This window comes from Camarhynchus parvulus, chromosome 1A (genome assembly GCF_901933205.1).
Source record: "Camarhynchus parvulus chromosome 1A, STF_HiC, whole genome shotgun sequence".
In the NCBI taxonomy this organism is placed as follows: Eukaryota; Metazoa; Chordata; class Aves; order Passeriformes; family Thraupidae; genus Camarhynchus; species Camarhynchus parvulus.
The window spans coordinates 69,744,959-69,760,283 of NC_044586.1; the positions used below are offsets into that span (position 1 = coordinate 69,744,959).

The 15,325-nt window shown below is 56.4% G+C and overlaps 1 protein-coding gene across 1 annotated transcript in view; it reads right to left on the bottom strand.

Annotated features, from left to right (window-relative positions):
• Positions 1-167: 167 nt before the first annotated feature.
• The window catches only part of LOC115910377 (putative adenosylhomocysteinase 3), a 67,058-nt gene continuing 51,900 nt past the window's right edge, over positions 168-15,325 (bottom strand). Inside the window, exons 7-17 of the mRNA XM_030960497.1 lie at positions 13,706-13,812; positions 12,459-12,575; positions 10,540-10,603; positions 8,773-8,861; positions 7,191-7,261; positions 6,691-6,785; positions 5,154-5,252; positions 4,496-4,564; positions 4,339-4,417; positions 3,728-3,848; positions 168-2,619 (exon numbers count right to left, since the gene is read on the bottom strand). Of these exons, the coding sequence (XP_030816357.1) occupies positions 2,613-2,619; positions 3,728-3,848; positions 4,339-4,417; positions 4,496-4,564; positions 5,154-5,252; positions 6,691-6,785; positions 7,191-7,261; positions 8,773-8,861; positions 10,540-10,603; positions 12,459-12,575; positions 13,706-13,812 (918 nt within the window). The 3' untranslated portion in view covers positions 168-2,612. The remainder of the gene's footprint in view (positions 2,620-3,727; positions 3,849-4,338; positions 4,418-4,495; positions 4,565-5,153; positions 5,253-6,690; positions 6,786-7,190; positions 7,262-8,772; positions 8,862-10,539; positions 10,604-12,458; positions 12,576-13,705; positions 13,813-15,325) is intronic.

Consider the following 15,325-nt stretch of genomic DNA (forward strand, 5'->3'; position numbering starts at 1 on the left):
CCGGCGCCGCTTCCGCAGCTGGGATTGTCTGGAAGCAGCAGCAAGAGCTCAAGGCTCCGGCTTTGGGGACAACCCCCCATCCCACCACCACCCGTGCTCCTTCCCTGTCCCCCCACCCCAAAATCCCGGGCTGCCCCCGCCTGACCCCAAGGACGCTCGGGAGAGGCTGAGTTTTCCAATGTTTTATTTGTGTTTGAGATTACAGAGTCTTTATTGCTGATCTAATACAATCACTCAGACATTAATATTTAAAACATCCTTCTGAAATGTTACGGTTGCGACGTTTTCGTTTCCTCGCTGCTGATGAGGAGTTTTGTCTTATTATTATCTCTAAAGTTCAGAACAGAATTAATTTCCTTTATGCGATTTTGCTGGTGTTACCTAAAATCTCCTTTTTCCTAAGTTTTGAAAAATGTGTTACATTAAAAAAAAAAAAAATGAAAGAAACCACCAAACCCCATTACACGTTTAATTTAGAGATGATCATAAGATATGATTCCAGGTTGATTAGGAAAAAAGCCAAGCGAGCCAAAAAGCTTTTACAGGAGAAGCAGAACATGGAGAAGAGCTTTAAAAATCGAGGTGGGAAAAGCCAGTTGGGATTTCAGTATTAATATATATATATAATTTTTTTTCCCTTCCTATCTACCTGGAAGATAAAGGGGGTAAAACTGGGCACGAAGGGATGTGGGGCTGTGCAGAGCAGGCACGGGGTGGGACGCGGCTCTGGGGATGAGAGGGGTCGGGATGAAAGGGGCTTTTCCAAAAGGGGCTTTTCCAGGGGCAAGTGGCTGTGCTTGGGTTGGGATGGGATTCCTGTTCTTCCCAAAGCTGCTCTGCCCCAGGGAGCCCACGGCCACGTCTCACCTGGGCCAGGAGCGGCTCCCACGCTCCCAGAAAACAGCAGGGGCTGACACAGACCAGGATCCAGCCCGGGGAGAAAGACCTGGGTGTGATGTTTCCAATTGCTCAGGGGATTCTTCCCAAGAAATCTCAGGATCTGGGTAAAATGAACGAGCAGAGATCATTTCAAGTCTGTGCTTAGCCATCAGTCTACTGGAAGCTTCTCAAAGCCTGAAGGTCTCCTCAAGGCCTTTGCAAAGCCCTGACGCCTTCCCAAGGTCTCTTCAAGGTTTCCTCAAGCTCTTCTCAAGGTTTTCCTTCCTGATTTTGAGAGATTTCAAAGAGAAACTCGGAATAAGCTGGCACATGGGAACGTTTGCTCTGGAGATGATCGACTTGTGGCCAACCTGCCTCCAAATCTCCTGAGAGCTGTGGGAAGGACTTGAGGCCGTAATTCCTCCGTTTTCCCTTCCTTGTGCGTGAACGAGCTGCCACAGAAAGCTCTCCATGATGGCAAAGAAGCCCAGGAGGACAAAACACGGATCTGCAGCTGATGAGAGATTCGGGAACCAACAGGGAGGACAGAGGCTTCTGAGCTCACGGGGCCGGGCAGTTTCATTTCAGAAGGATCACGTTCTCCACGTGAGGGACAGAAGTGACTCCGCTCAGACACTTGGGAAGTCACCTTGCTAAGGGTCACGCTGTCCTGTGCTCAGGTGGGACATCCTGGGATAAAACAGGGAACTCTGCAAATTTATTCTCCATCAGCTCTGACACGTCGAGGTGACCAAAGGGTTTTGGTGACGCTGAACTCTCCCCTCACACAGAACCCGTGGGGGTCACTCCGGCAGACGCCTCATACATTCCAAAGGGGAATTCCAGATTCATACAAATATGACCAGAAAATAAAACTCCGAAGGTTTCCAATGAGGACTGAAATTCAGCTGGAGAAGGACCTGGGTCCTCCCAGCCGGGCGGCCGGCGAGCTCTGCCTGGCGCGGCAGGAGCCGCCGGACGCGGCAGCAGCAGCAGCAGCATCGGTGGGCGAGGCCCTTCCAGCAGCGCTGGGAACACGACTTTGGTTGATCCAGAGAGGTTGGCACTCGGAACGACAGCAGCAGGAAAACGCCGCGGGGCTGTGCCCAGGGGAGCGGCGCCAGCGGCCGTCCCTCGGGCACAGCTCCGGGCAGTGCTAAGGCGAGCTCTCCCGGCTGGGCACGGCCCCGGGCGCCTCCAGGGCACACGGAGAGGCTTCTCCAGCCAGATTCCCGAGGCGGCTCCCGGCCTGGAGCCAAGGAGGATCTGGGCTCTGTGTCAAAGCGCCGGAGATTCCCCGGCTGCCGGGATCCGGCGCCGCCGGAGAAGCGCTGGGGCGTGGAGGAAACCAAAAGCGACTCCCAGGCCGGGTCCCGCCGAGCGGGGGGTGAGCAGGGATAAGGGAATATTCCACAGCTCGATTCCAGCAGCTTCCTCCTCGCCTTCCCCATCCTCCCAGCCCCGAAAAAGAACGAACCCAAAGAGAAAAATGAAAGGAACGGAAAGAAAATCCAGCGTCTCCAGTCCCGCGGCAGGACGAACACCAGTGGCAGAGGCCACATGAACAGTATTCTAATTTAATAAATAAATAACCTAAAACACACTGTCGACTATGGCAGCAAGCCCGGCTCTAGCGTGGGAAGCTTGCGCGGTTTCATCCTGTACAGTAGTTGAGAAAGACTCGGGTGCTTGTTGCGGTTCCTCGCGATTCTCCGGGACGCGGCGGCAGGAACTCAATATCTGGGAAAAGGAGGAAAAACGGGGCTTTGGTGAGTGGGGAAGGGAGGAGAAGCTGCCCCGGCACCACCACGGTGGATTTTGGGAGGGGGAGGCACCAAGGACAGAAATGGCTGAGGAAGGGACTCGGTCCTCGCTGCCTCCGAGGTGCCCACGGGAAGCTGGAGGGGTCGTGGCTCCCCCGAGACCCCCAATGGATCCCAACTTCTCCAGGACAAACCTTGTTCCCCACAAGGCTGGGCCAGGCACCAAAACCAGGCACAAACCTTGTTCCCCACAAGGCTGGGCCATGCCAGGCACCAAAACCAGGCACAGAGAACTGAACCAGAGGGAATTCTTCCACAGCCACAGGGAAGCACCGGGAGTTTGCAAGGAGAAAAGCTCAGGATCTGGGAAAACCCAGTGATCCCCAAACTGGGAGTGTTCTGGTGCTCTCTGCCTGCCAAGAAAATCCCTTTTCCTGCAGGAAAAGGATCTGGGCTTCACCCTCCCAAGCAGCTCCACTTTTGTGCAAAGGCATTTCATTTTCACAGTGGAAATTCATGGCAGTGCTGGCTAAAAATTGTGGAAAGGGAAGCGATCCAGGGCTCCTACTGAAAATTATTATTATTTTGGGGATCTGCCCAGCCTGTGCTCAGGAAGGAGCCGTGGAGCCGAGCCCAGGGAGCAGCCCCGGGGCCGAGGCCGCTCTGTGCCACCTCATCCTCCGTCAAACTTTAAAAATAAAGCTGCCACCGAGCCGGTGGCATCGCGCTGGCATCTGCCACGTCTGGGTGACAGCTGCTGCCACGCACAAAGGGCTCCTGTGCTGCCAAGAGCTCCTGTCAGGGCTCCAAGTGCACCAGCCCCTCCGTGCTGCCTGCAGCGGGACCCAGCAGAGACACCTCGGATTGTCGCCGGGGATGGGGGGGTTGAACCCCGACCCCTCTGCCCCCACAGGCGTCCCCCACCCTGGGGCAGGAGCAGAGGGCTGGGAGGGGACAGGGACGGCACTGGGAGGGGACAGGGCTGGAGGACATCAGGAGCAGCAGAGGGCTGGGAGGACACACGGAGGGCATCAGGAAAGGGCAGGGCTGGGAGGGCACTGGGAGGGGACAGGGCTGCAGGGCACCTGTAGTAGTTGGGTTTGAAGGGTCCGTTCTTGTTGAGCCCCAGGTACTTGGCCTGCTCGTCCGTCAGCTCCGTCAGGTGCGCGTCGAACGTGGGCAGGTGCAGGCTGGCCACGTACTCGTCTGGGGAGGGCACAGGAGGCCAGGCCTCGTCACAGCAGGCAAGGGAGGCCACAGCGAGAGCCCCGGATGAGGCACAACCCGCCTGGCACCTCGGGTTGGTGTCACCCCACCCCAAAATCAGGCCCAGCCTCAAAAACCTCAATTCCCACCAAAAAGCCCATTCTGCCCAAAGTGTGCCCAGGCCAGGGCTCTGCGGGGGGAGCTGCTGGCAGGGGTGAGGCCCCATCCCTGGCACAGACCCCACAGGACACCCCCTGCACTGGGAGGCACCCCCTGCCCTCCACAGGTGCCACAGGAGAGCAGCAAGAGCCCAGGGCTGGAGGGAAGGAGCTGCTGGAAGCCCCTGAGCTGGGCCCAGGGTCACCTCCCAGCTGTGACAGTGACCCAGCCTGGCCCAGTGGCACCTCCCAGCTGTGACAGTGCCCAGCCTGGCCCAGGGCCACCTCCCAGCCCAACACCCAGGAGCAGAAGGCAGTGGGAACATTGTTACCCATTTTTTTAGGCAGCAAGTACACGTCCTGCTTGTAGCGGCCCTCGGGAGCGTTGTAGAGCTCTATCAGAGCCAGGGCCTGCGGAGGGGACACCGGGGTCAGGGCTGCTGTCCCTCAGAGCAGGGCCTGCCCCAGCCCAGCCCAAATTCCCCTCACCTGGGTGGTGGCCGTGATGGACAGGACGAAGGTGGGCACGGTGGAGCAGCTCAGGTTCAGCAGGCGGCCCTGGGAAGCAGAATCTGGCTGTCAACAGGGCACCAAACCCAGTTTGTGACCCCACAGGAGGGACAGGAGCCACTGGAGCAATGTGTCCCTGCTGTGCCACCTGCACCGAGCTCCAGGGTGTGGCTGCCCTCAGGAAGTGGGAGATACCCTGGAGTGGGATGAATTAAACCAGGGGAGCTTTTCTTCACCCCAGGAACTCAGGGGGCCCCTGTGGCTCTGCACAAGTCCCTGCCAGGAGGGGACAGCCGGGGGGGTTGGGCTGTGCTCCAGGGCACAGGGACAGGAGCAGAGGGAACGGCCTCAGGCTGGGCCAGGGCAGGTTTGGATTGGATTTCAGGGGAAATTCCTTCATGGAAAGGGTGCTCAGGCACTGGAACTGCCCAGGGCAGGGGTGGAGTCCCCATCCCTGAAGGGATTTAAAGCCCTGTGGATGTGGCACTTGGGGACATGGTGGCTTTGGCAGTGCTGGGAATGGTTGGCCTGGATGGACTCAGAGGTGTTTTCCACCTAAAGCATTCTGTGATTCCAGTATTCCCTGAGCCAAACCCCACGAGGCACAGGGACCCTGAGCTGCAGGTGCTGCTCTCACCTCTGCCAGCAGCACGATCCTCTTGCCATCGGGCCAGATGACGTGATCCACCTGGGACCTCACCCGCTCCCAGGTGAGCTCGGGCGTGCGCAGGCTGGCCTGGAAAATGGGAAGTGTCACAGCAGCACCAGGGAGCCCAGGACCTCAGCAAAGGCATGGGAACAGGCAGCAACCCCTGCCAGTGCCGGGGACTGTCCCCTTGGAGCCCAGCCCCAGAGCAGTGACACCTCGGTGAGTCACAGCCTGAACTGCTCCTGTGAGCTCAGCACATCAGAGCTCCAGCATGCCTGCCCAAGAGCTGGTGAGGAGGATTCACCATCACCCCAAACAGCGCCACTCAAAGCACCCAAACACCACTGCCCCAAAGCACCATCACCCCAAACAGCGCCACTCAAAGCACCCAAACACCACTGCCCCAAAGCACCATCACTGCAAAACATCATCATCCTAAAGCACTGTCAGCCCAAAGCACCATCACCCCAAACAGTGTCACTCAAAGCACAACCACCCCAAACACCACCGCTCCAAAACACCATCACCTCAAAACACCATCACCCCAAACAGCGCCACTCAAAGCACCCAAACACCACTGCCCCAAAGCACCATCACCTCAAAACACCATCATCCTAAAGCACTGTCAGCCCAAAGCACCATCACCCCAAACAGTGTCACTCAAAACACCATTATCCCAAACACCACTGCCCCAAAACACCATCACTGCAAAACATCATCACCCCAAAGCACTTTGACCCTAAAAGAGTTGCCCCAAAGCACAACCACCCCAAACAGTGTCACTCAAAGCACAACCACCCCAAACACCACTGCCCCAAAACACCATCACCTCAAAACACCATCATCCTAAAGCACTGTCAGCCCAAAGCACTCTGACCCTAAAAGAGTTGCCCCAAACACCATTGCACCAAAGAACCATCATCCTAAAACACTGTAACCCCAAAGCACCATCACCCCAAAACACCATCACCCTAAACACTGTCAGCCCAAAATGCCATCAGTCTCAAACACCATCACCCCAAAACAGTCACCCCAAACACCATCTCCCCAAAATACCACCAGTCCAAACACTGTTAGCCCAAAACTCTATCTCCCCAAACACCATTACCCCAAACAGTGCCACTCAAAGCACAACCACCCCAAACACCATTGCCCCAGAGCACCATCACCTCAAAACACCATTATCCTAAAGCACTGTCAGCCCAAAGCACTCTGACCCTAAAAGAACCATCCTCCTAAATCACTGTAACCCCAAACACCATCACCCTGAAAGAGTCACCCCAAACACGATTCAGCCCAAAATACCATTATCCTAAATATCGTTACCCCAAATACTGTCACCCCAAAACACCATCACCCTAAACCATCATCACCCCAAAACAGTCACCCCAAAACACCATCACCCCAAACCACTGTAACCCCAAAGCACCACCACTGTAAAACAGTCTCCTCAAAGCACCATCACTGCCCCTAAAACCCCATCCCCACCCCAAAACTGTCCCCCAGCCCCGCTGGCCGTGCTCACCACGTCGATCTCGGTGTTGGAGTGGCCCATGTTGCAGACAATGCAGCTGTTCTTCATCCTGTCCAGATGTTCCCTGGTCACCACGTTCTTGTTCCCTGCCAGCACCACAGCCCCGCATAAATCCCCTGTGCTGGTCCACATTTAGGGCTTTCCCTCAGGCCCAGGCTGGGCTGGGGCCCTTTTGGGGTGTGCATCCCATGGGGCTCTTTTGGGGTGTGCATCCGATGGGATCCCTTTTGGGGTGTGCATCCCCATGGGATCCCTTTTGGGGTGTGCATCCCTATGGGGCCCTTTTGGGGTGTGCAGCCCCGTGGGGCCCTTTTGGGGTGTGCATCCCATGGAGCCCTTTTGGGGTGTGCATCCCATGGGAGCCCTTTTGGGATGTGCATCCCCATGAGGCCCTTTTGGGGTGTGCATCCCATGGAGCCCTTTTGGGATGTGCATCCCCATGGGGCCCTTTTGGGGTGTGCAGCCCCTGTCCCGCCCCGCTGGCCCCGTACCTGTGCAGGTGATGACGATGTCCACCTGCCTGATGACCTCGTTGAGCTTCACCAGGCGGAAGCCGTCCATGCTGAGAGGGAAAACAGGGACAGAGTGAGCCCAGATCCCAATCTCGACCTCCTGATGAGCCACTGGGAGTTCCTGGGGTCATCCTGGAGGCTCTGGGGCATTTGTGAGGAGAAGTGAGAAGGGATCTGGGGGCTTTGCCATGTCCTGTTCTCATTTGCAAACCTCAATTCTCGACCCTGACGGGGTTTTCAGAGCTGTTCCTCCTGCAGGGAACACCCAGGAGCTGTGGATCCGCTCAGAATCCAGGCTGGGATGGATTTAGAGCATCCTAAAAACCACCCCAAAGCTGTGGGTGCCTCTCACCACCCCAAAATCCTTATTTAGGCACCTGCAGAACGCTCAGGGTGCTGAGGCCAGGCAGGCCTGCCCTGCCCTCCCCAGCAGGGTGAGCTCAGGGATAACAAGGGCAGGCTGGGTTTTTTTGGGATTCGTTGCCAATTCTCCCCAGAGCTCCTTCCTGTGCCTCTCACAAGCTGCAAAATTGTAGTTACTAAAAAAATAAAATTCATTTTTTTCTGCTGCATGTCCCAATTTCTGAGCTTTTCCCCACTGCGAGCTCCTCCTGAGAGGGGCCCCGTGCTGCTGCTGCTGCTGCTGCTGCTGCTGCTGCCTCGGGCAGGGCCAGGGAAGGGATTGCTGGAAATTCCCAGCTGAGGATGGATGAAGGTCGCAGAGCAGCCCAAAAGTTCATCAGCTCTGCTAATTAGAACTCGTCAGTCCTCTCAGCACCACAAGCTGGGGAGGAGCAGGCTGAGGGTTTGGGGGGCTCTGGGTGTTTGTGGGGTCCCACAGCTGGGGATGCAAAGGAGGATCCAGACCCTGCTGTGTCTGCTGAGGGGTTGGGGGGGTCACAGGACCCCAAACACCCCCAGGGTGAGGTGGGGGCACGGCCCTGGGAGAGCCAGGGAGCTGCTCATTCTCAAAATCCCTGCAAGCCACACCCCAAACTCCTGGCTGCCGAGGGATGGGATAAACCAGGAAAAGATTTAGGGCAGATGGGATAAACTGGGAGATGTTTTAGGGCAGGGCCTGTTTCATGGGATGGGACAAATCAGGAGAAGCTTTAGGGCAGATGGGACAAGCCAGGAGATGTTTTAGGGCATTTCTGGGATGGGATAAACCAGGAGATGCTGTAGGGCAGATGGGATAAACCAGGAGAAGCTTTAGGGCAGGACCCTTTTCTGGGATGGGATAAACCAGGAGATGTTTTAGGGCATTTCTGGGATGGGATAAACCAGGAGATGTTTTAGGACAGGGCCCTTTCCTGGGACAGGATAAACCAGGAGAAGCTTTAGGGCATTTCTGGGATGGGATAAACCAGGAGAAGCTTTAGGACAGGTGAGATAAAGTGGGAGATGCTTTAGGGCAAATGGGATAAACCAGGAGATGTTTTAGGGCATTTGTGGGACAGGATAAACCAGGAGAAGCTTTAGGGCAGGCCCCAGGGCAGAGCTGGGCTGCAGGAATCCCTTGGGAAGGGATTTCAGGGCAGATGAAGGGTTCCAGCCCTACCAGGCCTGCAGGGCGCAGATGGGGTCGATCTCGGTGACGTAGACGATGGAGCCCATGGCCTTGAGGGCAGCACAGCAGCCCTTGCCCACCTGCAACAACAGGGACGGGCTCAGGGACCCCACTGCTGGGCACCAACCCCACTGCTGGGCACCAACCCTGCTCCTGGGGCACCAACCCCACTGCTGGGCACCAACCCCACTGCTGGGCACCAACCCTGCTCCTGGGGCACCAACCCCACTGCTGGGCACCGACCTCATTGCTGGGCACCAACCCCATTGCTGGGGCACCAACCCCATTGCTGGGCACCAACCCCACTGCTGGGCACCGACCTCATTGCTGGGCACCAACCCCTGGAGCTGGGGCACCAACCCCTGGAGCTGGGGCACCAACCCCACTGCTGGGCACCAACCCCACTGCTGGGCACCAACCCTGCTCCTGGGGCACCAACCCCATTGCTGGGCACCAACCCCACTGCTGGGCACCAACCCTGCTCCTGGGGCACCAACCCCACTGCTGGGCACCAACCCTGCTCCTGGGGCACCAACCCCATTGCTGGGGCACCAACCCCACTGCTGGGGCACCAACCCCATTGCTGGGCACCAACCCCACTGCTGGGCACCAACCCCACTGCTGGGGCACCAACCCCATTGCTGGGCACCAACCCCACTGCTGGGCACCAACCCCTGGAGCTGGGGCACCAACCCCACTGCTGGGGCACCAACCCCTGGAGCTGGGGCACCAACCCCACTGCTGGGCACCAACCCTGCTCCTGGGGCACCAACCCCACTGCTGGGGCACCAACCCCACTGCTGGGCACCAACCCCATTGCTGGGCACCAACCCCTGGGGCTGGGGCACCAACCCCTGGAGCTGGGGCACCAACCCCACTGCTGGGGCACCAACCCCTGGAGCTGGGGCACCAACCCCACTGCTGGGCACCAACCCCACTGCTGGGCACCAACCCTGCTCCTGGGGCACCAACCCCACTGCTGGGCACCAACCCCATTGCTGGGCACCAACCCCTGGGGCTGGGGCAAGCTGAGAGCCAGGCCTGCCTTAGGGCAGACGGGCACTACAAACCCCGCTGGTTCTGCTCCCTGGGGTTCTTTTCCCCCAAAACATCCCAAGTGATGCCAGGGGAAGCTCCAGAGCCTCCTGCAGCCTTTGCTCCACTCAGGGAACGTTAGGGGTAATGAACCTTGGAAGGTTAATGAGGGAATCCAGGTTAAAATGTTCCCCCAAATGGGATTACAGCAGGAAAACCGGACCCATTCCAGCTGCTTGGACATTAGAAAAAATTCCAGTAGAGCACCCACTGTAACTGGTGTGAACTGGTCCTGAGAAAAACTGGGAAAAGAGGAATATTCCCATGTGGAGAGAGGGTGGGTGAAGGGAAAAATCAAGATTAATTCTCTCCTGATCACACTGGAATGCCCAGAATATCTGCAGAACCTCTGATTTCAGTAAAATCAGATAAAATATAATATTCAAATTATAAAAATATCTGTTGTATCAATATATGGGCATGCCAATATCCAGATATTAAAGATATGCAGAATATTTAATGTATTTTTTTTAAATTCAGCTTTGGCATCTCTTTAATAATAAAGAAATGAAGAAAACTTTCAGTTTTTGGCAAACTCATGGGGTCTGGGGGGTCCTGCAGGTGCAGAGCAAAGACCTGAGGGTGGGGGAAGCCGTGCTGAGGGTTTACACATGGAATTCCCAGTGGGAAAAGGGGGAAAATTGGGAATATGGAGCCCCTTACCTCCCCATAGCCACAAACCACCACCTGCTTCCCTCCAAACATCATGTCTGTTGTCCTCTTCAGGCTGAGGAAAAAGGGGAAAAAAAACCCAATTAAAGGTCAGAATTCCAGCCCAGCACTAAGAGCTGCTCCAAGGATGGAGCCACAGCTGGATCCTGCATCCCTGAAATTCCCGGGGAAGAGACAACCCCAAAAGCATCTAAAAATTCCCTTTGCCTTTGGGAAGGGTGGGGGTTCTTTTGTTCTTCCAACAAAGAGGATGGAATTTGGGTTTGGAGCCCTTTTTTTGTTGATTTTTATTAATTTCCCTTTGTTTTGACACTTCCAAAATATTGAAAATGCTCTCGAAAAATCCTTTAATCTGAATTTTTACTGTCAACCCCAGGTGCCCCCCAAGGAAGAGCCCCAGGAGCAGCAGGGCAGTGGGATCTCCTTGCCAGAACCCCAGAGCTTTTCCCAAATGAAGCTCCCCCTTCCTCTGGTTTCCTTCTGCTCCCTCCCTGAGCGTGTCCTACATTCCAGGCTATTTTTAGCTCGGGAGTAAATAGGTTAGCAGTGCAGGGAAGGTGAAATTCCCTCCCTTTTCCAGGGGAATTCAGCCAAAACCCACAGCAGCTTTGAGGCACCTCCGCTCTCCTCTGCCCTGACCCCGTCTGAAATTCCTGCACCGGGCTGAACCCAAATCCTGATTTACCTCCAAGGGGTTTGCATGGAATCCCTGGACTTTTTGGGTTGGGAAGGACCTTAAATCCCATCCCATCCCATCCCATCCCATGGATCCCATCCCATCCCATCCCATCCCATCCCATCCCATCCCATCCCATCCCATCCCATCCCATGGATCCCATCCCATCCCATCCCATCCCATCCCATCCCATCCCATCCCATCCCATCTCATCCCATCCCATCCCATGGATCCCATCCCATCCCATCCCATCCCATCCCATCCCATCCCATCCCATCCCATCCCAGGGACACCTCCCACTGTCCCAGGCTGCTCCAGCCCCAGTGTCCAGCCTGGCCTTGGCCATTCCAGGGATGCAGGGGCAGCCCCAGCTGCTCTGGCAATCCTGTTGCCATATTTCACACCCCCCCATTATTCCCATTCCCTGTTCCTTGGAAGGGGCTGCTGCACATCCCAAATCCACGGATTGCTCATGGGTTGTGTCACAAATGTCACAACAAGGACAAAACCTGTCCCAGCCTCACTTGGCCGTGATGGAATTTGGGGCTGGAGGGACAGGGACACCCAATTCCATGAAAAGAAAGGGAATAAGGAGCTGGAGAGGGCACAGGGACAGAGGGACACACACGGCACACAGGCAGATTTTATCCCAAGGGGAGAGGGACAGGACAGGAATTCTGACGTGCACCAGAGGTAGGGAAGGGTTTTATTCTCCTCTGACACACGAATTGAGCTGAGATGATCCAATTGCAGCAGAGCAGAGCCCTGTGGGAATTCCTCCCTGTTCTCCCATTCCCCCATGGGAATTCTTCCCTCTTCTCTGTGGGAATTCTTCCCCATTTCCTGTGGGAAATCCTCCCCATTCCCTGTGGGAATTCCTCCCTGTTTCCTGTAGGAATTCCTCCCCATTCCTGTGGGAATTCCTCCCCATTCCTTGTGGGAATTCCTCCCCGTTCTCCCATTCCCCCATGGGAATTCTTCCCTCTTCCCTGTAGGAATTCCTTCCTGTTCCTTGTAGAAATTCCTTCCAGTTCCCTGTGGGAATTCCTCCCCATTCCCTGTGGGAATTCTTCCCTGTTCCCTGTAGGAATTTCCCCCCATTCCTTATGGGAATTCCTCCCCATTCCCCGTGGGGATTCCTCCCCATTCCCCATGTGAATTCCTCCCCATTCCCTGTAGGAATCCCTCCCCATTCCCCTGGGATCCCTCCCTGTTCCCCTGGGATCCCCCTCACCCATCCAGGATGGACTCCCTGCAGCAGTAGAGGTTGTCAAACTTCTGCTTGGTGACCGAGTCGTTGACGTTCATGGCTGGCACGCAGAGCTTCCCCGCCTTGGAGAGCTGGTACAGCCTGGCACGGGCACGGAGCTGGGGGTTATCCAGGGAACTCAGCCCTGCACTCAGGGCTTTGGGATGGGAAGGGCCCTGAAGATCAGCCTGGCCATGGTGGGGGCACTGGACACTGTCCCAGTGCCCAGCCTGGCCTTGGGCACTGCCAGGGATGCAGGGGCAGCCCCAGCTGCTCTGGCAATCCCAGCCCAGGCAGGAATTCCTCATTGCCAAGATGCCATCCATGCCTGCCCTCTGGCAGTGGGAGCCATTCCCTGGGTGCTGTCCCTGCAGGCCTTGGCCCCAGTCCCTCTGCAGCTCTCCTGGAGCCCCTGCAGGCCCTGCAATGTGCTGGAAGCTCTCCCTGCAGCCTTCCCTGCTCCAGCATCCCCCTGCTCTCAGCTCTGGGCACAGACTCAACTCCTCATAGCAGGAAAATCACTAAAAATGAATTTAAACACCTCACTGTGGCTCCTCTTTCAAGAGAATCTGGAAATCCTGTTCCTGCTCCAGCCCTCGGGAAGGAGAACCTGCCTTTGGGAATCAATTCTTCCCACACTGGGATTTCAGATCCTAAAAATATCACCAGTCCTCCCCCTGACCCCGCTGGTGCAGAGCTGGAGCCATCTCCCTGTTTCACACATTTCATTTCCCTGTTCCAGGAGCTGCCTGAACCTCTGGCCAAGCTGTGATCCAGCTCAGAGCTGCAGCCAAGCCTCTCCCCCTGCAAGAACTCAGCCAGCAGTGCTGCTCTCCTCAGCTCCCTGTTCCCTGGCACCTGGGATGGGATGAATTCCATGGAAAAGCTCCTGTGACACCTCCCAGCCCCCAGAGCTGCTCCCACCCCAGCTCTGCTCCTGCCAGGGACTGAGGGATTTCACTCCTCACTCATCCCTTCCCCAGAAACAGCTCAGTTCCTCTTCCCAAATCTCACTTCTTCCCACGGATTTAGGGCAGGCCTGGGCTCTTGGCTGCCTCCTCACCCCTCCTGTTCCATCTCCACAGCAGGTGAGAGCCTCTCCTCCCAGCCCAGGAGGGGCTGCTGCTCCTCGTGGGAGCTCAGAGTGAAGCAGTTTCCATGCAAAGCCAGGCCTGGGAGAGCAGAGCCCAGGTGCTGCTGGAGGGGGCTCAGGGCTGAGCTCTGTCCCAAACCTGTGCACGCCGGTGACGCTCTCCTCCACGATGCCCTTGATCTTCTTGAACATGTTGGGGTACTTCTTGTAGATCCAGTGGGTGAGATCTCCCCCATCATCCAGGATCTGGAATGGAAACAGCCACAGAGTCACCTGGAGCCAGGCAGGGAGCCACTGCTGCAATGAACACACTGCAGGTGAGCGAGGAGAGGGAAACTCTGGCAAACTGCCTTGGGAAGGGCAGGCAGGAAAACAACTCCGTCCCAGAAATCTCAGAATTCCAGGGAAAAGAGAGGTCCAAGAGCTTGGGCAGTCTGATGTGTGTGGAAACACCTGGAACGGCACCCAGGAGAGGTGCAGGGCTCAGAGGGGTCCCCTGGAGAAGAAAAGGTCCAAGAAAAGGAAAAAACCCAAATGTGGAGTTTGCCACATCCTCCTGCCCCCAGGTGGCCTGGGCAAGGTGGGAAGGGCGAGAATCCTGCTGGACTCCAGGGAAAACAGGGAGCAGAGGGCACCCTGGGCAGGGAGGTGTCCAGGGGCTGCACAGGGTGAGAGCAGCCTCAGAGTCACCATCATCATCATCACCAGGATCTTCAACCTCATCTTTGCATATTCCACACACTGAAGTCAAAGACTTTTCACTGCATCATCATCATTATCATCATCATCATCATCCTCATCTCACTCTTTGAACACTTCCTACACCAAAGTTAAAGACTTCTCACTGCATCCTCCTCCTCCTCCCCTTCTTCTTCTCCTCCTCCTCCTTCTCCTCCTACTCCTACTCCTACTCCTACTACTACTCCCTACTACTCCTCCTTCTTCCATATTCTATACACTGAGATCAAAGACTTCTCACTTCATCATCACCATCATCATCTTCTTCATCCTCCTCACTTCATCATCACCATCACCATCATCTTCATCCTCTTCTTTGCATGTTCCCTATTCCAATGCAAGGAATTCTGACTGCATCATCATCGTCCTCATCATCATCACCATCCTTGCACATTCCATGCACTGATGTCAAAGACTTCTCACTGCATCATTGCCCTCCTCACCCTCCATCTCCTCCTCCAAGATTTCTCACTTCATCATCATCATCATCAACCATCACTCATCATCCTGTGGCCAGAGGCTGCTCGATCCGTTCCCCAGGGATGCCGGGGAGGGTTCAGGGAATCCCTGCACTCACAGCTCTGTTCTGGGGCCAGGAAAGGGGCCCTGCCCTGAGGCACCTCCCAGATTTTCCCCATCCCACAGCAGCCAGGAGTTGAAGGACGTGGCTTGCAGGGATTTGGGGAATTCTGGGTGTCCCAGAATCCCAGCCCTGGGTGGAAGCATCCCCGTCCCTGCCCGTGTGCTGCAGCTGGAGCTCGGCAGGGACCCTACGGAGCCTTCCCAGGAGAAAGGAGCTCTCCCTCTCCTGGCACAGAGGGGACACTGCCCAGCTCTGCTGGTGGCTTTGTGGGGCCACCACGCTGCCACCCAGGGACAGAGAGCTCCTTGGGAACGTTCTGTCCCCACCTTTTCCAGAACTGCCGGAATTTCCGCTGCGGTGAGCGCCGGGGAGCAGCTGCTCCTCCAGAGCTCCTGGGAGCACAGGGTGTCCTCCAGGGACTCCATCCCCAGCTCCGTG